At 37.6% G+C, this 24,104-nt stretch overlaps 3 protein-coding genes across 4 annotated transcripts; 2 read left to right on the top strand and 1 right to left on the bottom strand.

Moving 5' to 3' along the window:
* Positions 1-559: 559 nt before the first annotated feature.
* LOC128863629 (protein slowmo) lies at positions 560-1,829 on the bottom strand. The gene is made up of 2 exons (XM_054102878.1): positions 1,721-1,829; positions 560-1,618 (listed from the first exon to the last, which is right to left on the bottom strand). The coding sequence occupies exon 2, from the start codon at positions 1,531-1,533 to the stop codon at positions 898-900; it is 636 nt and encodes a 211-aa protein (XP_053958853.1). The 5' UTR covers positions 1,534-1,618; positions 1,721-1,829; the 3' UTR covers positions 560-897.
* Positions 1,830-3,439: 1,610 nt separating this feature from the next.
* LOC128863688 (sesquipedalian-1) lies at positions 3,440-9,082 on the top strand. Its single transcript, XM_054102968.1, has 4 exons — positions 3,440-3,752; positions 3,812-4,006; positions 6,309-6,494; positions 8,502-9,082. Exons 1-4 carry the CDS (start codon positions 3,551-3,553, stop codon positions 8,765-8,767), a joined length of 849 nt encoding a protein of 282 aa, XP_053958943.1. The 5' UTR covers positions 3,440-3,550; the 3' UTR covers positions 8,768-9,082.
* A 3,505-nt stretch (positions 9,083-12,587) lies between these two features.
* LOC128863997 (protein RCC2 homolog) lies at positions 12,588-16,238 on the top strand. 2 transcript variants are annotated; one of them, XM_054103454.1, is made up of 5 exons: positions 12,588-12,685; positions 12,948-13,317; positions 13,369-13,947; positions 15,130-15,388; positions 15,446-16,238. In XM_054103454.1, the coding sequence occupies exons 2-5, from the start codon at positions 12,988-12,990 to the stop codon at positions 15,721-15,723; spliced, it is 1,446 nt and encodes a 481-aa protein (XP_053959429.1). In that variant the 5' UTR covers positions 12,588-12,685; positions 12,948-12,987; the 3' UTR covers positions 15,724-16,238. The 2 variants fall into 2 exon arrangements, with proteins under 2 accessions (XP_053959429.1, XP_053959430.1); XM_054103455.1 differs by having other exon boundaries at positions 12,590-12,679.
* Positions 16,239-24,104: the final 7,866 nt, after the last annotated feature.

Below are 24,104 nucleotides of genomic sequence, written 5' to 3' on the forward strand. Positions count from 1 at the left end.
ATTGAATTTTAATTTCAAATTGACGCTGAGTAAAGCTCCTCCTCCTATTTGTGGTGTGCGTCTTGATGTTGGTCCACAAATGGAGGGACCTACAGTTTCAAGCCGACTCCGAACGGCAGATATTTTTTATGAGGAGCTTTTTCATGGCAGAAATACACTCGGAGGTTTGCCATTGCCTGCCGAGGGGCGACCGCTATTATATTAGAAAAAACTTTTTCTTAGTTTTTTGATCTCTCACCGAGATTTGAACCGAATTATTACTTTCCGGCAATTATATTTTCTACTTAACCATAATCGAGTCCGATAAACTTAACAACTTGTGCAGGAACCTCGCATAATACTAACCTTCCCTTGAAGCAAATTTGTTCAACATCCCTTTCCCTTGCTACCACGTCATTGGAAGTAATAAATACAACTTTGTTTGAAAGGTTATAACTGTTTTTGTTTTTAATAATTGAGCGTTTGCGTCAGATTAACTTTCTGTTTAGCATATTAAGTTAGAAATGTAAGCCGTTATTTGGAAAATTTATCACCGGGAAAAGACAATATTAAACGAGCATTAAGAAAATGGCCTATTGATTTTATTTTTTTATTTGGAACTCATACATAGTTACTATACTATCCATAATATGTTGGACGCCGCAATTATCTAATTTTTATCTGCCGGAGCATATTAATCATTTCACATTTCGTTCTGTTTCTAATAAAATATGCAAATATTGAAAATTATTTTCGATATTTACAAATATACATATTTTATTTATATTTTCGTTTTGTACGATGAAGTCTCAACAAATACTCGCTTTACTCACAATAGTGTTTTTACATTATACTACTCATCGTAAAATCCAACAAAGCTCCTTGCTACTTGATCCGCCAATTAACTTAAAGCTGTCTTTATATACGAATATGCTTTGCCGCTTGCGCGCTTATTTCGTCCATACTTTTGCGCGCACTCTCCGTCATATCATCCAGGGAATGTTTCGTCTTCATTAAGAAGTCATCTGCGGTTTCGGTAATACCTTTAACTTCTTCATTTATACGTCCAATTACCCATTCAAGTCCCTGACGACCTTTGCCAGCATTCTTACTGATTGTTGACGTAAGCATATCCTCCATATAGTGGCATAATGGAACACCTTGCACACTAACAGATGCCTCCTGTTTTAGTAGAGTTTTAGTGGAATCTGTGGGATGTGGTTCATAATAGAGAACCTCATCTACAGAAATGTGCCTACAGAAAGTTAAGTTAATGGTTTTGAGAACCATTTGTTTTCGTTGCGGGTCCACTGTGGAACGTTCACTTGCGAAACATGTTTTAGCAGTACCAATCAATGACTGTGTCCATTTCGGGAAGTACCATTTCGATTGGACAAGGCGGTGCGTGTGCAAAACTCCATCCACTACTTTACGCTCTACAACATCTGTGCCAATTATAGATGGTGTCATAGGATTCGGATATTTTCGCCAAGCAGCCTGCGTAACCGTTTCCCATGGGTGGTTAAATGTGTGCTCCGATGTCCAAATCTTCATTATGCAAGTATTTGTATAAATACAGCGTACGGGTTGGTCAGAAGTTGTTTCGCAATCAATTTTCGCCTCAAGCCTACCAATCAGCCTATATTCGGGAGAAACGTAAAAGTAAATATTCACAACAAATTTTAGAACTACGCAATTTGCACACTCAAGAGGTTAGCAAAAATGCTTTGTTTCAAATAACCTTTGGCTAAAATTAAGTAGCGAAATAGATGTGCGAGTTTAACGAAACGAATGTAGCCCTTAAAAAGAATTTCTGATGTATTGTTATAATTAAACATACCCATTACTCAATCAGCAGTTGCTGCCATGGAACATACCTATAATTAACCCTTGTGTTTTCAACACAATGTGGGTATGTTCCTGTATTGTACAGATCAATATTTATTTAACAAGTTTTAGACTGTGTTCAAATAGACCAACTTTAAATTGCGTTTTTGCTGTTGTAGCAGCATAAACAATCCCCATACATGTAAGGGGAATGTTACGTTGTTGCCGTTGTAGTAGCAATATTTAACCCCGTCAGTGTAGTGTAATAATCGGTCATCTTCGTCTAACTTATCTAAAAGTAGGTCTAGGAAACTTGCTGTTTCGACAGGTTGGGTCCAGAGTTCAGATAAAAACTTGACAATATTTGGATTGTAGTCTTTAAATTTTAACTTCATGTAAACGGGTATGTATAACTGTGCAAATAATTGAAAACTGAGCGCAAGTATCGCCGAATTATTTTTCTACGCCCTAACGTCGAAGAACACATAATAAAATGTTCACCGCTAAAGAGAGCCTGACCAGTTCAGAATAAGACTAACGGATATATTCAAGTAGTGCCAATGTTTTCCATCACATTTTCACTCCTGTGAACTTATTTTGAAATTTATTTATGCTATAACTGCTATTCTATTGTTTAAGATCGACAGTAAGACATCAAACAGTCGCCCCTCCACATGTACTGACTTAGTGTATTTCTGCATGAAAAACTCCTCATAAAAGACTATCTACTGTTCGGAGGCGGCATAAGTGTTACAAGATTCCGTTAGAAACGATTTGACCTGCTATATAAAACCGCTTTTCAAGAGCAGGTGCTCACGGTGCCGTATACGGTAGCATAATTCCGTTCGATATATGGCAATGGTATACGCAAATGCACTCTCGCAAATGCGTTGCGGTATAGTGCTGTAGAGTAATAATACGTTCACATATTAGTGGATGATCTACTTTTTCGTGCTTAACTCCCAATCAGTAATTTAAAAGCGAGATTTCCCATACAAAATTTCTCTCCCAAAATCTGAGATTATAAAATAGTCCTAGATAATAACCATACTTTTTGACATGCAACCCTGTGTTTTCTATGTAATAGATCATTATTTTTACGCGTAGAAAGAAAAGCGTCAAACTGAATAAAATGGATGTCGGCAAAGAAAACAGGTTTGTACACATAATTATAAAAAATGTTTGTTAGGTATTAATATAACAGAAACGTGTCCATAAACGTGTGTCCTTTTATTACTTATTATGAATGAAATATCGAATTTCGAATGCGTATTGCTTCCATAAGTTGCAGTAAACGTCCTTTACGGATTTTCTCCAACTGTTTATTTTTAGCACCCAAAGGCGCAATTAAATTAGCTAATCCTTCTCCTTGCCTTTTCTTCATATAATTAATAATAATTAAACAAACCAAAATATTCCACCAAAGTAATTTTTATGAAAAAAACTTTTAAAGCAGAATTCGCCAAAATTTTATTAGTAGAAGAGAAACCGAATGCGCTATATAACATCAGTCTGGGAATTACAAAGTGGAATTAGTGTGTGAACATGCTTTCACTGTACCGTCATTTTCACGATACAACATCGATACCAATCATTACCAATATATGTATGTGTACGTATGTATGTATATTTAAAAAAGTCGATTAATAAATTAGTTTTGTCTAACTCGCGCTGTCTTTATTACTAAATAATATGTTATTAGTTTGAATGTAAATTTGTGAGAAGCACTCAAAATTGATGAACGATGAAAATCAATGAAAAGAATTTGTGTGTTTTCGCCACTACTCCTCCATTTGATTGTGAAGGTTTTTTGAATAAAAGGGGTGAGGTCAACAAGGCATTCCAGCGACGATATTTCGTACTTAAGGGAAACTTGTTATTTTACTTTGAAAAGAAAGGAGATAAAGAGCCGTTAGGTCTCATAATTGTGGAGGGCTGTACAATAGGTAAGAATCATAAACGATCTTGAATTTTAAACATTAATTTATGTACTTATCTATTACAGAATTATCTGAAGAAAGTGATCAGTATTGCTTTGAAATAGCTTTCAATGGTAATCGTACTTATGTGCTAAGTGCAGATTCACAGGAATGTATGGAGGCATGGATGAAAGCGCTAACATGTGCCGGTTATGAGTACAAGAAGCTGGTTGTTGCTGAACTTCAAAGGCAATTAGAAGAAATTGAGTGTTCGCGTAATAGTGAGTTTTTGGTTCTAATATAGTATAAAAATTCGTACTAACATTCAGTACTATTATGTATTAAGAAGGAACTCCAGTCATGAACGGAACACCGTTGGCGTTAATCATATGAACTAAGTTCAAATTGGTGGTACCAACTTTTTAAATGAAATTCATATGATTTACGTGAAAGTAAATACACTTAGGGGTCGAATTTTATTTTTCTTTATTACAAGGACCATTTGAAATGTCTGTGCCAAAATAATAACTACTTAATTGTTTGGGGTAAAACTTATTATTTGACATAGTCTCCTTTAAAGCGTCTGGATATTTTGCACTAATGGAGAGACCTACAGTTTTATGCCCCTTCCAAATGGTAGATGCATTTTTATGAAGAGCTTTTCCATGGCGGAAATACACTCAGAGGTTTTCCATCGCCTACTGAGTGGCGACCGCAATTGGAAAAAAAACGTTCGATCATTTTGTGATATTTTAATTTTTCCGACCTACAGAAACAGCCCAATTTGGTTATATTTTCCATTTACTTACAGTTGTTTTATTTTGTTTCATTTTATATGTGTATCCAGCAGTGGGACGATTCATTTTGTTGAAGTCAAATCCATATATGGTGAATGAAGTATTACAAAAACAAATTTGTAAGTTTTTTGTATATATTTTCTTTTTGCTATTCGTTGGTGAAAGATCCAAAATTTCGCTGCTATCACTTAGCGCCTCGGTCTTATGTGTGCATCCAACAGTTTTATTTTTAGCTTATATTTTATTATTAACAGAATTCTCAACACTCAAAGGACCCTTCAGGGTATGCCTATTCTCAGGGTCTAGAGTCAGAAAGTGTGTGGTAATTCTCAGAGCATAGTCCTGCCCTCTTTAGCGTAATTCAAAATTACTGATCGCAATGTTAACATTGATCTATACTGAGTGCTCATCACAAACGGGCTTCTCGCACTCGCACTCGGCACAACACTTCGTTGTCTTTCTTCGCTTACGAATAGGCTGCTTGTTGCAATTGTAGCATGACCCAAATACAACATTTCTGCCAGTGACGTCTCGACCAAAGTAACTTTCGACTGCAAGCCTCGTTGCTTGGTTTCGCATAACCTGCTGGTTGGTGCGCTTGCTTCATTTTCGCTCCCCTCCTCAGCGTCCCCTTCTCTTTCGGCGTCATCTTCTTCTTTTTCTTGCTATTGTTCCTCGTCGACATTTGCATTTTCTTCATTTCAAATTCTTCATTATCTGACGCTTCAGAATCACGAGAATTATGCGTTCTATGGCCGTTTGGAAACCACTCGTCGTCTTCACTGTCCGAAAGATCTAAACTATCGTTGTTGTTATTGTTGTAGCAGCATAAACATTCCCAATACATATATGTATGGGGAATGCTGCTGAAGGGCCAGTCCTTGGCCGGGTCGTTCCGGTAACGTAGAACCGACTGTCGTGGGAACTGTTTTTTCTAAACTATCGTCATCGTCCTCGCCTAGTAGCTGTTTCAAATACTCATCTTTTTCAGCTTCACTCAATCTAAATAAAAAATAAGTGTATTATAAATATTTTTGATATCCTATTTACATATATTTTTTACATTACCTCAAAAAATCCAATCTCCATAACTCCTCCATGGTTTTGCTCTTATTGCAATTTTATTTGTTATTTTAGATAAAAAACTTCAAAAAGTATACACAAGTTTCAGAAAATACGTCAAACAATATATAGTTACACAATCACATAAAATATTAACACACGCGTGATTAGGTACGCAAAGTATCCAAACTATCTTAGTAATGACGGCGCACCACTACGTCTTGCTTCTTCTACGATGAAAACACATCTATACTGCTTTTCAAAATGTTTAACCATATTGGTTTCAAAAGTGTTCTCGAACATACCTCAAGTAGAAAAGATTAGGAAGACCGACCTTTTCGCTTACCTTTCAAGTTCAATCCACCTAGCCTTCACAAAAACGAGAAATTTAGGGTGTAGCTGCCTGCGTCTTATACCTGATATAGGAGTACGAAAATTGCTGTATATAATATTATTGATGTATTCAGTTAGAAATATGTTCTAACAACATAAATAAATAAATATTTATCGAATGTTTACAAGTATTTCGGGATATAGAGGACTTATACCCAAAAAATTGTCGTCGGGGTACCCGAGTGGCAGAGTATGTAGATTTTTTTGGGTGGCAACACAAGGGTTAAGGAAGTATTTCTTAGATTTACGATTGGTGATAGGGAGATATTTTGATTTAATGCCAATAATAGTTACATCTATGTATCAAACATTTCTATATAAATACTTACAGAAGCAACTAACGTGACAAACATATCAGTTCCGAGGCCACCACCTCGAAGACAAAATCCTTTCAACCGACCCGCTCCAGCCCTGCCCGGTATGAACAATAATAACAATGCTACAACGGAGCCGTTTATAAACGGCCATTTCGGTTCGACAATGCAACGAAGTTTAGGTCATACACATCAACCATCAGGTAAATAGAAAATAAGCTTAACACGTATTTCGTTATAGCGGATAACTTATTTTATTATAGATAAGTTATTGCATATATGAATTATATTAATGTTTGAAAGTTATTGTCCTGGTACCAGTTATCACATAGCTGGAGATGGAATTTAGACCAAACTTTTAAAAGTCAGTTAGGCATAGTCACAGAAGAGAAGAGGCATAGTCATAGTAAAGTTGTAATCGGCTCTAATTAAAAGTGTTCTTTATCTCAATGATAGCTCATTAAAGTTAGAGTCAATTATTCTGCAGACTTGCCAAAATTGCGAAAAATTAAGTAACTGTTATGGGAAGACGCCACCTTCAGTATTCAATTTGCCTTGTTCTGGCTTTCTGTTCTGAATGACGTATAATATGCAGCTATTTTAGAAGCTTTTTCGCTTAGTTTTGTATATTAGTCAATTTAGATGTAACGGCATATTCACATTGTGAGCACATAATTTGGCCGAGTAAATTTAAAACGAAACTTAAGTTTCTAAATGTGCGTTTGGCGCTCCTTACCAAGTCACGGAGAGATGAAGTATTGGAGCTTTTCCCACTGCACCAATTAAAAACGTAAAGGGTAAAGCCGGTATTTCTATAATGGCAAAACAAATAACAAAAAAGAGGTTGTTGTAAAGTCGGTTTACTTAAGATAGTTTAACGTGACAACGTCATAAGAAAATATTGATGGAATGGTTGCATTGTTCAAAAGAAAATTTTAATTTTATTTGTTTGATAGATATTTTGTATGGATATAGAGAAGGAGGTAAATGGAATCGCAATGGAATTGATCAAGTTACATTTACACAAACGTGAAAAATGACGAAACATTTATCAAATTATATCAATTATATGTTCAATTTCGATTGTGCATCAGACGTTAATAAGTCAACAACACTAAGAGGCATCATCATCGATTTGACTTTTTCAAGACACAATACACTCGAAACGCTCCCTTTCATTTCCTACTTTTCCTATCATCGGCCTATTCTCAACAGAGAAATGGTTCATTACCATGTACACAGGAAGAAGGCATATGTAAATACAAATATGTGAATTTATATACAAATGCGCATATACATACATATATATGCTCACTCAAGTAGGAGAGACCCAGATGTCGATCGTTGCCGAACGCGGGAGCTGATTGTGCTCTTTGTCGTTCGTTCCGCGCTTTCGCTCGCAGTTCAAGCAAGGTAACGACGTATGAGCAAGATAACGACGAATGAGCAAGATAACGACGATTGAGCAAGATAACGCCGCATTTTTTGGTGCGTGCAGCCGGCTACATCGAATTATAAGACGTTATCACGTCAAAAAAAAACATCATCTCATTCCAAAATTGTATAACACCAAATAAAACGAAAACTTGCATACAAGTTAAAATCAATCGCTTCATTGACTTCGCCAATCATATAGAAATAGAAAGCGAAGTACATGCAACAAAAACTATGGCGCAGCTTCCAAAGCTTCTCACACAAACTTCCTTTATAACTGACTACAGAATTTCCCAAAACTCATAAGACGGCCCACAAACAACTCGTTACTGAAATCTCCAAATCCTTCGTCTGCGAAAATTGGTCAGTCCTATATACTGATGTCTCCGGTGAAAGAGCAGATATTGTTAGATGAATCAACCACCACCCTACAATAATTATTTTGTGTACACTCTTAATCCAATGTATTCATCTACATTCACTCGATAGCAAAGCAAATAATTCATGCCATTGAAAATGTAACACATTAAAGGAACACACGGCGTGCCAGTATTGCAACCGTTCATCATCCGTAAACCACATACTAGACGACTGCCCGAATCTTATTGTATTGTACGACCGTGCCTAGAATCTGATCTGTTTAGTTATAAGATTGTAATTTTATAATTAATTATAAGTGTAAATATAATTATGGTTTGTATGTTAACGTAATTATTGTCGCGCATTAAAATAGAAAACTACTAATAGCTAACGCTAAACATTTTTGTCATCTACAGGTCCAGCCCTTCAGCACAGTCCAATACCGCCGCTAAGGTCTAATAAAAATGACTCAAACAGACAGCAACCATATCAGCAGCATTGCAGCAATTCAGATACCCCAGCAGTACTTAAAACTCATTCACCTACTTTGAATGTTTTGCGCAATAAAAATAATCGTACTTTTGAACAATTACATGAAAAGTTCCGAGAAGTAGTGATGAAAGATGTACTTGAGTACAGGTCACAACAACTGCTCACGTCCCAGCCACTCATAGAATTGTGATGTTTTTATTTATAAATGATTAAGTATACTTAAGTATATGCATGAATATACATACATATGTTTGCGAATACCTATAACTAACTTCTTAAACGCATTTTGCTTCGCAACAAAACATTGTTAATTATTCCTAACGCAACCTTTAACTTTAGCAATAGGAGTATACATTTTAGCTAATACTGTAACCTAATATTCAGTATCTTTTATCATTCATGTTTTTTGTAGTTTTATTTTCAAGCTATTTATGTTCCGAAAAAATAACAGAAGCTCCGAAAGTTACAAGTTTGCAGAATTGACAATAAACGAATTAAAACGATACCAAGTTGGCTTTCAATAGCCATAAAGAATTTTATAATTAAAAAACTTGTATGTGGTAAAGTGCCTTTGTACACAATAAGGGTTCTTATATATGTATGTAAATGCTTACGTACTTCGCAAAACCTTTAAAGTTCATAAATCGTAAAATAACTTTTAAAACTTTGGAAATTGTGTATACAAATGCCAAAAATATGAACTCCGATTTCAAAACGTAAACGGTCCAGTGAACTTAACGAAAGCTCACAACATAGTTTCAAATGTATTTCATCAGATGTTTTCATTTAGGTATAGAGATATTCGCAATCCGGTGCATGTGAGCTGACAAAATTATGCGAAAATTATGCGATTAGATATACATATGCTACGGATTGTAAGTGACCTTTATGAAATTGCCGTTAAAAAAAAAAAATTTTTCTCTGAAAAATATCGTTTGTCTTGCAGTTATATATGTATGTTTTTTCTTTTACATTTGCTATCGTTTAGTATTTATTTATCTCTTTGATTCTATAGTTACAAACCTTACAGGCTAGAGTTACAATGATAAACTTATACTAAATAAAAATTAAAACGAAAACAAATTGACTTCTTAATTGGCACGATAACTGCTTTGCGATTTTGGCCGAGTTTAAAAAAGCGCGCCAGTTGTTTCATTCAAATTTTAACAAATTTGCGTGCTATTAGCAAGAATGATAGAGAAACACATTACGTCTTCCGAATTCGCGTTGTCGTAAAAGCGTATGAATAAACAAGCAAAAATTAGGGGAATTACTTGTTTGTAAAGAAGAAGCAGAGAACGTTAATGTATACATTAACAGAACATTTAATTACAGAGAACGTTAATGTATACATTAACAGAACATTTAATGATATTGTATACATTAACGTTCTCTGGAAGAAGAGTAGGCGAAAGCAATAGAAACTGCCAAGCTTAAGAAATTATTCGCACACACACCTAGCCACGGCGTCTTCCGCATACAAACGCAAACAACTGAATTTGGAGGTTTTATATTCATTTGAACTTTCACAATTTAACACACGGGACTTCGTTTGCATTAGTTTTAATTTCACAAATCACAATATTACCAAGCCATTCACTGAATTTCCACAAACATGCAATTTCCTGAGTAAAATGCTGACGTCAGAGGAGAATAACTGTTTTTTAATGGCGCCACCTTCAGTACGTCATCCACCTTGGATACCACCTTTAATAGACTCGCCTTGGTTTGTACATATGTACATCATCTTTCCACTTTATAGTATGAAGACATTGTCGACGGTATTTAATGGCGTAGCGACAGTAAAATTGTCCTTGTCTGCAAACGTCGTCCTAAAGTCGCTTAATAAATATTTTGACAATGGACAATCAAAACAGCTGATTTGGAAGTTTTGCATTTTTATTCATTTAAAATTTATGTGGCTTGCTTTAGTGGTTGGATAAGAAGAAATTAAATATGAACGAACAGGAACTTGTTATCAATTTCGGTGACTTTCGTCAAAATAACTGCGCTCATAAGAGCGTGTGTGTTTGACAGGCACTGCTTATCGTCTGCCGTCGTCAAAGTGTTTATATTATTATTTTTGATAAATGGTGAGTTTTTTTTTAGTGGTGTGTGAATGTTTGTATACCTTTCGCATGTCTGTGAATGATTTATGTTATGCAGGTATTAATTTGATTTGATTGAAAGAACTTAATGATATTATGGCGAAAGAGTGTCAAATGACGGGACAGAATTTGCCGGCAACTACGAGTTACCATGTCAAGAAATTACGAGAGTTATTATAGTGCCCACTCTCTTCGACGGGTAAGTAGCTGTATTTGTTTAACGAGAGATACGCGAAATTGAGCAAAACGTATGCCTGTAGAGCAATGTAAAAAGCAGCTGCTTTGCTTGTGTCGATTACAATTTTTCATTGTATAATAAACCAAAGACAAAAACCAGCATATGCAAATTGTTAATTAATCTATAATATATGTATATAATTGGCGCGTACACCCTTTTTGGGTGGTTGGCCGAGCTCCTCCTCCTATTTGTGGCTAGCGTCTTGATGTTGTTCCATGAAGAGACCTACACAAGCCGAATTTATTATAGGTGACAGCAACCACATATAAGTAAAATCCTACATGTATTTGTTGTTGCCTTTGGTACAAGCATCAAGTCAAAATACAATACAATACGAATGTAAACATACCAATACATACAAACAAAGCATATCATTTTGACGTAAGCCATATCTACGGCGAAAAAATCAGCTGGGTGAATGCTGTCACCTATAATAAATCCACCTTGGACCTACAGTTTCAAGCCGGCACCGAACAGCAGATATTTTTTTATTCTTATGAAGAGCTTTTTCATGGCAGAAATACACTTGGAGGTTTACCATTGCCTGCTGAGGGGCTATAATAATTTGCAATATTAAACATGGTTTTGAAATTATTTTAATAAAAATTTAAGTTTTTGTTTTGATAATGATTTTAAAACGTACTGTTAACAACACTGTGTGGTGAGAGATCACTCAGTTGACACCAAGGCAAATATTGTCAAAGTAGAAAAAAATTGAGTCCGCCTTGTTTCATTTTCGGCTGATAGCCACATGGACACGGCGAAAGAAAAAAAACAAATCGGCTGTTTTACCGATACCACCTTTAATAGATTCGGCTTGGTTGACACGACCTCGTGGAAAAAATCAAAATTCCTCACATCAGATGTACGCGTCATGCGTAACTGTCGCACGCAGATGATGGTGAGTTTTTATTTACAGGACGCTCTCATAAGTTTTTATCATATTACCTGATACGTAACGTACGTTTACATGGAGCTGACGTAACGTACGTTTACAAAGTAATCTGCCTTGAGTTGAGTGTGTGAACGTGTAAACGTAAAGTGATTAAGTATTGAAATTAATGAATCAAGCAACTTGTGCTGCCATTAGTTTGTGTATTTTAAAATCCAGTGATCTAACTCAGAGGAACTGTAGAGAGCAGTTTTATTGGAGAAAAACGTAACAATATTGTAACGAAAGTATGTCTAATTACTTCTATCAAAATGATAATTAGTTTTGAACTGAATATATTATTTATTTTCCCTTTTATTGAATAAATAATTATATAACTTTAGGTGGACCATAAAGAGAGGAAATCGGACGGATAATCAAACAATTAAGCAAGGAGGTACAATAAAATGATATGCAAAGTCAAATGTGAGCATGCATTTAATTTTAGCTCCATTTCTTGTTAAATTCTACTGAACATTAAAAAAAAAACCTGAGGTGCATTTCGCAAACAGGTTGTTTTCCTCCCCAGAAAATGAGGATCGGGCTAGAACTAAACCTCTATGACATCAACGTTCTCTGGTTCAGAAGGCACAGAATCTCGGTTGCGGTCAATGTGTTTTGGCAAAGGTGTAAGCGTATTGTAAAAGTGGTAAATTTTAGTTGAATGAATGCGAATCTGTGTTTAAAGCAGGGATAACCATGGCGGGTGTTAACAACATTGAAATATTGCCACGGTTGAGGGGTTGATGCACAATTTTCGTTGTAGCGTCACTTTGTTCTCTAAAGTTTGTCAAATAAATTGGAATTGTTGGGAATACTGAGGAAGTAAGAGTAAGTTATTTTCTATAAAGGTTCACTTTTGAAGTGTTTTAAAAAGTTTGAAAAGCGTATAATGAAATCTAAGTCTTCAGTTCTGTTTATGAATTATTTAAGTTCGTATGCGGAACATTGAGGTCTGGCGGTAGCATCATATACTTAATATTAAAATGGTCACTATTAAATTTTATCCCATGGAATTAGGTTCAACTAAGTCATCGTTTACGTTACATGCAAATCATTTTGTTTCGAATACCTGTTCTTTTTATATTTACAGTTTTTTTTTCAAAATACCTGAAAGCTAACCTCCTTGTATTATGTCTGCAAAACGTAAAGCTGGCGGGAACGGTGCAGGACCAAACAAGCGTCGGCCGAAGAAGCAAGAAGACTTTGAAGAGGACTTAAGTGATGCTTCTAGCGACGAAGGCCAATCTACCTCAAACCAGGTTGAAGTTTTGATTCCCAATGACGATTTGGATCCCCCCAGCAAGTTGCCGGATGATTTACTAACATCTCTGGAAAAAACCCCAGGTCAAATGCTGATTGCTGGAATGGTGACATGGGATTTAACGGGAAAGCGAGATCGCAAAAATGTTGTGAAAGTACGACCAAACCTTTATAATTTTCATAGATTTACTGATGAGAAGGTAAGTTATGGGACAATAAAGTTTCGTAACGCTAAACCCATTATCTTTCAGTACCGCTACTGTGCAAGTGGTTGCAGCTCTGCCCATACGCTTCTTATTAATATGGATCGTAAAGCCCTCGCTTTTGGTCGCAATCCATCAGGACAATTAGGTTTACCTGATGTGAAGATATGTGAGAAGCCTACATTGATTCCAGGGTTGGAAAAATTTAACATTGTGCAGGTAGCCTGTGGTCGCCATCATTCCCTCTTTTTGACCGATACAGGTATAGTTTACGCTTGCGGAGAGAACAAGTCTGGTCAATGTGGTATTGGCAATACTCAGCCAGTAGTAAATATCCCAACACCAATAAATTATGTTGGCCCACCAATTATTCGCATTGGTTGTGGTGCCGAATTTTCAGTGATACTCGATATCAAAGGTAATTTACACACTTTTGGATTACCTGAATATGGCCAGTTGGGACATAACACGGACGCAAAGTACTTTGTCAATGCCAACAAGTTATCGTTCCACTTTGAATCTTCACCCAAAAAAGTCGTTCTTTATATTGAAAAAAATAAGGAAGGACATGTAACACCTGTGGACAACGTTCAAATTGTGGATTTTGCCTGTGGTAACAATCATACGGTTAGTGGCATGTAACATAAATACTTAATGACTTAATGTGTTTTTGAATTATGATTAGTTATGAATATTTTATCAAGCGTGAACATAAATCCTCTAATAATGCATATTTTCGGAAACTTGTGTAGAAACTGGAATTCAAATTATGTATTCATGATTGTTTTTTTTTTTAATTCAAAATTTTTGGACTGGATTCGCATAAATCCGTTCGAAATATATTCACATTTCATTCGAATTCCAAGCTTAATTTATGTACATATGTAGGTAGTAGGATGTGCAAGTATGGTATACTTCGGTTTGGGTAATGAAAAAATGTATTCACGGGTTATATAAGTAATAATACATACTCGTATATGTATTTTTTTTTTGCTTCCAAATTTTATTTAACTGATTTGCATATTTTCGCTCAATAATTTTTGTTTATTTACTCCAGAATAAAGGAAAAACATGACACAAGGCTACGAGATTTTGTCATTCTAAAAACGAATCTGTTCTCTAAGGTGCGGAAATTACGTTTTTTTTTTGTTTAGCCATTGGAGATACACTATCGTAACGCGATTTTCAGTACTTCATATAGAGAAAAATATATTCCTTCCTTTTTTTCTTGGTTGGAAAACTTCTAAAAAAACTTAATTTCACACCTTTGCGCCAGAATAGTATCAAATTTTCTAACGTGATAAGAGTACTTTAGGGAACGGATTCATTTTTATCCTTCGCCAGGAACTTGCCGGTCGTTGTTAGTTTTCGCAGCAAAAAGGAATCATCATATCGTCCCCTTTATGACAAAAAGTGTAGTGTGTAAAAATGAAAATGTTGGGGGGGGGGGGGGGGGGGGGGGGAAATCAAGTTTGAAAGAAGTTTCTCGTAAAATTAGGTTTCTGATATAAAAACCATTTATGGCTGCCTTTTACGTATGTTATTCAGGGTTTTAGAAAATGTGCACATCCACTGTTCTGGTACAAAGGGACTATATGTCTCACCCTTAAATTGGGTAGGGAGTCATATTAAACTATATATTGTACATAAATATTCAGTTATGAATTGTAAAAACTTATAAATAGGGGGAATCCGCAGTTTAAATTTACGTTTTAGAATTCCCATCCTAAATCTACTGTTTATTATATTGAAAATTGTATATTCTTAAAAGAGTAAAAATGCATTGAGTTCGAATTGTTTTACTTTTAGGTTGCCATTGATTCGAAGAAGCGCGTTTATAGTTGGGGATTTGGAGGGTTTGGACGTTTGGGGCATGCTGAGCCAAAGGATGAAATGGTACCCCGTTTGATAAAATTTTTTGATACTCAAGGACGTGGTGCACGTAATGTATATTGCGGCGCAACTTTCAGTCTCATTGTCAACGAACTTGGTGTTCTCTTCCTATTTGGACAGAATAAGAAGACAGGAGAAGCAAACATGTATCCAAAACCGGTTCAGGATTTATCGGGTAATATTAGTTTTAAAAATAATTATTGAAAAGATATTTATAATGACATCTTTAAAGGTTGGAACATAACTGATATCGGATGTGGAAATACTTCTATTATTATATCAGCTGATGATACCTTAATCGCCTGGGGCGCTTCTCCCACATATGGGGAGCTAGGTATTGGCGAATTTCAAAAGTCTTCCACTGTTCCTAAGGAAGTGCCCAAAATGGATAACATAAAAATACCTCAGGTAGCAATGGGTTATTCTCACACAGTTTTACTCGTAAATACTGATCACGAGTCAACTAAAGAAAAGTATGAGAAACTGCCAGAATATACCATCGATGATTGAATCCAATCCAAATTTAATTGTAGTTGTTGACTTTCATACTCCTCACTCTGCATTTATGATAGAATAGTAACTCGGTGATAGAGGGTTTTACATTGAGTTATAAAGTTTAAAGAGATAATTCAATACACATATATATAGAACAATACATTTAAATTGATTTCCTTTGTGCATGGTCATGGAATATTGTAAGGCCTGTGCATTTGTGAAACATTTTTATGATTTCCTTACATTTACTTACTATTATATTGGGTTTGCATTTTTATATCATCACATCCGAAAAAAGGTGTTCGTAAAGAATACTTGATAGGTCTGAAGTGCATTATTTGATATCAGAGTCCAATCCATACATATTTAGTAGTAAGAATGATAAATTAAGATTCAATGTCACTATTTTATAATTTTTTACTGTTTGGCGTACATATTTATATTTTATCACATTAATGCAGTATTGTACTCATACGTATTACAATTACATACGAAGAACCTATTTGAAATAAAACTCAATAATAAAAACATGTTGCCAGAAATGTTGAGAAGACGGTAGTAGCAAGGGTTTTCCGGGGATGTCAGCCCAAGAATTCTGAGATGGACGTATTTCATGATAATCAGACCAGTGGTACATATAGAGCGGTTGCGTAAGTATCGAGAAGAAGAAGTCTTCTTAATTGGCGCGATAACCGCTTACGCGATTTTGGCCGAGCTTAACAAAGCGCGCCAGTCGTTTCTTTCTCGTGCTAACCGGCGCTAATTGGACACACCAAGTGAAGCCAAGTCCTTCTCCACCTGATCTTTCCAACGCAGAGGAGACCTTCCTCTTCCTCTGCTACCACCAGCTGGTACCGCATCGAATACTTTCAAAGCCGGAGCGTTTGTATCCATTCGGACGACATGACCCAGCCAACGAAGCCGCTGGATCTTTATTCCCTGCGCTATGTCTATGTCGCCGTAAAGCTCATACAGCTCATCGTTCCATCGCCTGCGATATTCGCCGTTGCCAACGTGCAAAGGTCCAAAAATCTTACGCAGAATCTTTCTCTCGAACACTCCAAGCGTCGCTTCAGCGGATGTTGTCATCGTCCACGCTTCTGCGCCATACGTTAGGACGGGCATGATGAGAGTCTTGTAGAGTGTTAGTTTTGTTCGTCGAGAGAGGACTTTACTGCTCAGTTGCCTACTTAGTCCAAAGTAGCACTTGTTGGCAAGAGAGATTCTTCGTTGGATTTCAAGGCTGACATTGTTATCGGTGTTAATGCTGGTTCCTAAATAGACGAAGTCTTTTACAACCTCGAAAGTATAACTGTCTACAGTGACGTGAGTGCCGATACGCGAGTGCGCCGACTGTTTGTTTGAAGACAGGAGGTACTTCGTTTTGTCCTCGTTCACCACCAAACCCATTCGCTTTGCCTCTTTATCCAGTTTGGAGAAGGCAGAACTAACAGCGCGGTTGTTAAGGCCGATGATATCAATATCATCGGCATACGCCAACAATTGTACGCTCTTATAAAATATTGTGCCTGAGCGATTAAGTTCTGCGGCTCGTACGATGCTCTCCAACATCAGGTTAAAGAAGTCACACGACAGCGAGTCACCCTGTCTGAAACCTCGTTTGGTATCAAACGGCTCGGAGAGGTCCTTTCCAATTCTGACGGCGCTGCTGGTGTTGAGCAACGTCATCTTACTTAGCCGTATTAGTTTTGCGGGGATACCAAATTCATACATAGCGGCATTCAGGTAACTCCTTTCCGTACTGTCGAATGCAGCTTTGAAGTCGACGAAAAGATGGTGTGTGTCGATTCTCCTTTCATGGGTCTTTTCCAAGATTTGGCGTATTGTGAATATTTGGTCGATGGTAGACTTTCCAGGTCTGAAGCCACACTGATAAGGTCCAATCAGTTGGTTGACGGTGGGCTTCAGCCTTTCACACAATACGCTCGCTAGAACTTTATAGGTGATATTTAGAAGACTAATCCCGCGGTAATTGGCACAAATTGCAGGATCGCCCTTCTTATGGATTGGGCAGAGCACACTTAAATTCCAATCGGCAGGCATGCTTTCACCCGACCATATTTTGCATAGGAGCTGATGCATGCACCTTACCAGCTCCTCGCCGCCATGTTTGAATAGCTCAGCCGGTAGTCCGTCGGCGCCCGCGGCTTTGTTGTTCTTTAGCCGTGATATTGCTATTCTCACCTCGTCATGGTCGGGTAACGGAACGACAATTCCGTCGTCAACGATTGGGGTATCGGGATCTTCACATTCTCTATGACATGCGCAGATGTCACTGTTTAACAGGTTCGAGAAGTGTTCCCTCCATAATTTAAGATTGCTCTGTACGTCAGTCACCAGATCGCCGTCTTTGTTCTTACAGGCAAACGCCCCGGCCTTAAAACCTTCTGTAAGCCGCCGAGCTTTCTGATAGAATTTTCGGGCGTTGTTCCTATTGGCCAGCATCTCAAGCTCCTCGCACTCACGTATTTCGGCCTCTCGTTTCTTCTGTCGGATAATACGTCTCTCTTCCTTTTTCAGCTCTCTGTAGCGATCCCACATGGCTCGCGTTGCGCCCGATCGCAGCGTGGCTGTATAGGCGGCATCCTTTCTTTCTGCGGCAGCATGACATTCCTCGTCGTACCAATTGTTTTTTCGGGCTCGCCGGAATCCGATTTCTTCTTCGGCGGCGGTACGTAGAGAACGAGAAATGTTGCTCCATTGTTCGTGGATGCTGGTTTGTTGGGCAGTACTCTCTGAGAGCAGGAGTGAGAGTCGAGTGGCGAATTTTCTGGCTGTCTGTTGTGATTGCAGCTTTTCGATGTCGAACATTCTTTGCGTAGGTAGATGTACGTTTTTTGCTGCACAGAGGCGTGTGCGCAGTTTGGCTGCAACAAGGTAATGATCCGAGTCGATGTTGGGTCCTCGGATCGTAGGTACATCTAATACACTAGAAGCGTGTCTTCCATCTATCACAACATGATCGATCTGGTTTCGCGTTTTTCGATCAGGAGACAGCCAGGTAGCTTGGTGTATCTTTTTATGCTGGAATCTGGTGCTGCAGACTACCATGTTTCGGGCCCCGGCGAAGTCGATCAGCCTCTGTCCGTTACCGGATGTTTCGTTGTGCAGGCTGAATTTTCCGACTGTGGGACCACCCTGGCGTTGAAGTCGCCAAGCACGATTTTTATGTCGTGGCGGGGGCAGCGCTCATAGGAACGTTCCAAGCGCTCATAGAAAGAATCCTTGGTCGCATCGTCCTTCTCTTCCGTCGGGGCGTGGGCGCAAATTAGCGAGATGTTAAAAAATCGCGCTTTGATGCGGATTATTGCGAGACGCTCGTCCACCGGAGTGAACGACAGTACTTGGCGACGAAGTCTCTCTCCCACAACAAATCCGACACCGAATTTGCGCTCCTTTACATGGCAGCTGTAGTAGACGTCGCAAGGTCCTATGTTTTTCTTACCTTGCCCCGTCCATCGTATCGTCCCCAAGTATCGAGGACCGCCTTTCCGATAATGCGGACAGCACTGGCTGAGTTTCAGCGCTTACCATGTGTGTGCATCACACAGCTGCGATAGAGCTGATGCTTCAGCATATATATATATATAATTAGAGAATATACCCTTTATTGGGTGTTTGGCTGAGCTACTCTTCCTATTTGTGGTATGTGTTTTGATGTTTTTCTGCAAATAGAGGGGCCTACAGCTTTATGCCGCCTCCGAACGGTGGTTGGATTTGAGGAGCTTTTTCATGGCAGAAATACTCTCAGAGGTTTGCCATTGCATGTCGAAGGATGACCGCTGTTAGAAAAAAAGTCCTATCATCTTGTGTTTCGAGCCCCCGCACTTCCGATGTTTATACCGTTGGGACCACCGATTTTAGAAAGTTTCTGATGAACTCGTCGGTGCGCTGTTTGGCAAGTTCTGCGACCGTCTGGTAACTCGAAACACAATCACCAAATGTGATTGTCACTCGTCCGATTAAACATAGGCCAAATGGCGGAGCTTGCTTATACCAGAGGTGAGGTTACAGGTCTTCAGGTGTTCAACCCAATTAGTCCGCTTATGTTCATTTACCAGTTGCCGAATCTCCAAACTGGAACACATTATCCGAGGATCCCCGGGATCAGCAAGCGTAGAAGGTCACACTCGTTTGCAAAAGGGTTGCTTCCTCTGGGAAATAAGAATGTATTTCCTTGAGCGGGTATGAAGCTACCAGCAGCAGTAGTAATTCGCTTGCGGAAGGCGCGTTCGCCAACGCGCACATCGGTGGGGTTAGGAAGAGCGGTGAAGGTGTATTTACTGAATTTCGTGAGGCTGACCTAATCAGTTTTATTAAAGTTAATACAGAAGTGGTTATTCGAGAAAATAAAGTCGGAGGGTTTAACGATCGAGACGAGAATGGGCCAATAGTCTGCTGCAAGATGTTACCATGTTATTCTATTAATCAGACCAGCGCTAAAAACTGTTAGTTACCCACTATTTTGGTTGTCTTCTACGGTCGTTGAAAGATTTTAGTATCAAACATCGTTATGCCTGTTGAAAGCACCAATACCAATCGGCTTTCACCTCTGATAAGGACATTAATATCAGGGCGATATATCGCCGGGCAGGTGACAGGGGATATGTAAATTTAAACTATTTCGATACGCCTCCTGCCCGGCTTATTGATGTCGTTCAAGATACATATATAATATAATAAATGGGGTTAAGAAAGAACTTCAACCTTGCGCAAACTCGATATTAGATTTGTGGTGGGAGGGAACAATTTTTCCATTTGCTGAATGGTGGAAGCAGTCTATGCCACAGAGAAATTGTTAGATCCGATCTCGCAATCGTTGCCAACAGGATTTTCATTCCGTTACCCGACCATGGCGAAATGCGAAAAGCAATAAAGTGGCTAAAGAACTATAGTCACGAGAGGCTCAAATAGGGACCCGTGGAGCGAGTAAGGTGCATGCATTAGCTCCTATTTTAAATATGGTCGAAAGAATGCATACCGCTCGATTGGAGTTTAAGTGGCTCTGCCCAATCCATAAGAAGAGGGATCCTGCAATACGATCCAGAATTAGTGTTCCGAATATCGCATTTAAGGTTCCACTGATCGTATTGTGCGAAAAACTAAAGTCCAAAATCAACAATACGTTCCGTTTTCGAAACAGGGATTGAAATTGCTCCGCTACTCACTGCCTTGGAGTAGTTGCAGAAAACTTAGAATCGACCGGAGCGCTACTGCATATTTAGTAATCATTTAAAGGGAATTAATAAAAAAATATTAAAATTCTTTAGAAAAACAACAACTAAAGCAACAAAAACAAATAAAACACTATTTTGACACTGTCAAAAATTGTTTTTAGATTTTTCTTTTTCAATTTCTTTAGAATCTGTTGCGCCATTAACTTTGATTTGCCGTTATATCTGCTTTGCAATGATCACCCTGATGCATTCGTTTTACAATTCAGTGAAAACTGTTTGCTTTATTCGGACATCAAATTGAAATATTGTGTTAAAATACCAGGCAAAATATTACCATTTGATATTACGCAATTACGTCGCACAGGTGTTGATTTTTAAAGAAGAAAACATAAATGGCAACAGACAAATTCACCTAAAGAACAGTAGTTGCAAAGCGCAAATAAACCCCCACTACCTCTTTTAAGCATATCGATTTCAGAAATACATATGTACATATGTATGTACAGTGGTCACACAATTTATTCGTATACCATACGTAGTACGTAAAAAACCTTGGCATTGCGCAAAATATTTGCTGTGACAATATATTTCTTTTAGGTTACTGTAAGAATGTTACATTCCTAATGAATCCCCGCAAACAAAATTCCCGTTATTTCAACTTACACTGACGGGCGGGAAAATTTAGTATAATGTCTATCGCTTTGAAAAAAAGGTTACAAGGGGGGTTAGAGGGGTGTATCCCCATCTTAAAACTGAAAACCGCACCCTCCGGAGGCTTATAGTTTTTAAGTAATTTAATGTTAAAGTTCTGTAATTTAGCGAAAAGTTGGTGTTGCGGGGAGAATCCTGTATGCGGCTACAAATCTGTTACGGGAAGAACTAATAATGTTGCGGGAAGGACCAATAATGTTGCAGGAAGAACCAATAATGTTGCAGGAAGAATCTTGAAGGCGGCTATAAATTCACTGCGGGGAGAATCCTTAATGTTGCGATAGGACTAAGTTGATTGAGGCGATGAAAATATCCGGCTCGAAGGACCAAAAATGATGAACACAAAACGATGATGTTGCGGCAAAATTCCAAAATTTAAGAACTCGTTGTTTTTCAATGTAAATTACAATTTTTTCTCACAAATTTTATTACAAACTATTCCCTATATATACACAATTATTTCAAACAAAACCTGCTTATGTTCACAGAAAATTATATCGAATAACATGAGTTGAAAAACATTAAAGTATTTTAAACTAATACTAAATTGGACTCAACAGTTGGTGTTGCCATTAACCTGAAATAAAAACGAAGTTCGTATGCAGAGATGTTCAGTGGAGGGTTGATTGTAAAACTGCAGTATTTTTTTCTGTAATTTAAATTTGAGAAATATTTTTGAAAATAAAAACACACAACTCATCGAAACTTAAAAACAATGGTATTAAGCGTATCACAAAAAATAATAAAGTAATTAAAAGCCAAAAATTACGGTTTATAAGTGTATTGTATTACTTTGATCAGTCTTACAAACGGGTTCTCATGCTTTTTGTAAACGGATTTTCTCCACAAAAATTCGACTATCATATCTGTAAAACAAATAGGGTGGTTGCGTAGAACGCCTTTTCGCGTGGGCGGCCTTCGGCCGCTCTTCAAAAAAATAGCCCTTATAAATCCAACTCCGGCTACGCAATCCACAGTATTTTTGCGTGGAACTCCTTAAGATCTGTTACAAGTTAAGTATGGTTATTAGATATAAAATTAATTCTTTTCTTAATAAAGCTAGTTTTATTTAATAATGTAAAAATTAAAAAATATTTCATTTTCATTCGAAATGGCCACCCAGGAACATTTTTTTTAGCATCCACTGGTGGGTAGTTTTTGCCTTATGGGTTGGAGCGGAATCTTGCTGGAAAATCCAACGCTCTCCATTGAAGAGAGTACTGCTCAACTGCTTCCCCACGCCTTCTAAGACATCCTCCTGGTACACTCTTGCCCCGGTCTTAACCCCGTTTTCGCAGAAATGATGAGATGTAACGCATTTACAAGACATTCTCCACCAAACCATTACGGAGGCTGGATGGTGGCCACGCTGAAACCTTGGAGCAACATATTTTGCGCCTTTGGAAGTTTTGGCATAGATTATGTCGTTTTGCTTATTAAAAACTTCTTCAGCGGTGAACATTTTCTCATCTGTGAAAAAAATATTTTCATGGCTGTTGACCGCGTGCCACCGAAGAAGTTGCTTGCATCTGTCGAGTCTAAAATTTGTCACTGAATTTATGGCAAGACTAAGTATATGTATAATTATAAGTAAATAATTTCAACCAGGTATTTAGTGACACCGAAAATGCGAGTACTTCGTTCATTTACCAGAACACCAATTAAATAAGCTCGTTTCTATATTTAGTACTAGAACTTAGCTATTCAAGTACCTATTACGAGGGTTGCTATTTATATTTCTGGCCTAACGATGGAAAACAATTTGGTGGTTGAAAACGGTTTTATTGTTTTTCAAAATATTCGCGATGATCATCCACACATTTTTGAATTCGATTGAACCAATGTTGTGTTTCCAGGCCTTTTTTTAATTGTGTGAGATCGAACATGAACACACGGTATTTGACATGATACAACAACTGATTTTGGACAACCTTACCGGAATTCGTCGGTGAGCGAACAATGAGTTGTACCAGTTCTTTACGGTGCTACCTGCGCTCCTGCGTCTGATAACATAAGAAGTGCTCAAGACCAGAAATAAAAATAACAGTCATCGTATTCTCTATTGCAATTGGTATATATTCAGCACTGCCTTCACCAAATCTGTTATCTCCATTTTAAAGTCCTTTATAGTCAAAAAAGAAAAGATATTTGCTTTATGGAGACATTCTACAATAGATGAACAAATTATTTGCCAAGTTGTCGATACATCTTTATTTGTCATCAGGATCTGTGATATTGTACGCTTACCTGAAGTGGCCACAGGCCATAGGGCTTTAGATTTCCTCTTATCGAATTAAATTTGAATTAATTATAGTACAATAAAGTTTCGATTCTTACACTGCTTTCTAACATGGCATCACCGGACCCAGCCACCATTCGCTTAAAAACAAGTTCAATATTTTGACTACCATTTGTTAAGCCTATGTGTTTGCAAATATAGTGCTGCACTTGCTAGTTGTCCCGATAAAAAAAGCAAATATATAGAAA

The sequence above is a fragment of the Anastrepha ludens genome, chromosome 5, assembly GCF_028408465.1.
Source record: "Anastrepha ludens isolate Willacy chromosome 5, idAnaLude1.1, whole genome shotgun sequence".
In the NCBI taxonomy this organism is placed as follows: Eukaryota; Metazoa; Arthropoda; class Insecta; order Diptera; family Tephritidae; genus Anastrepha; species Anastrepha ludens.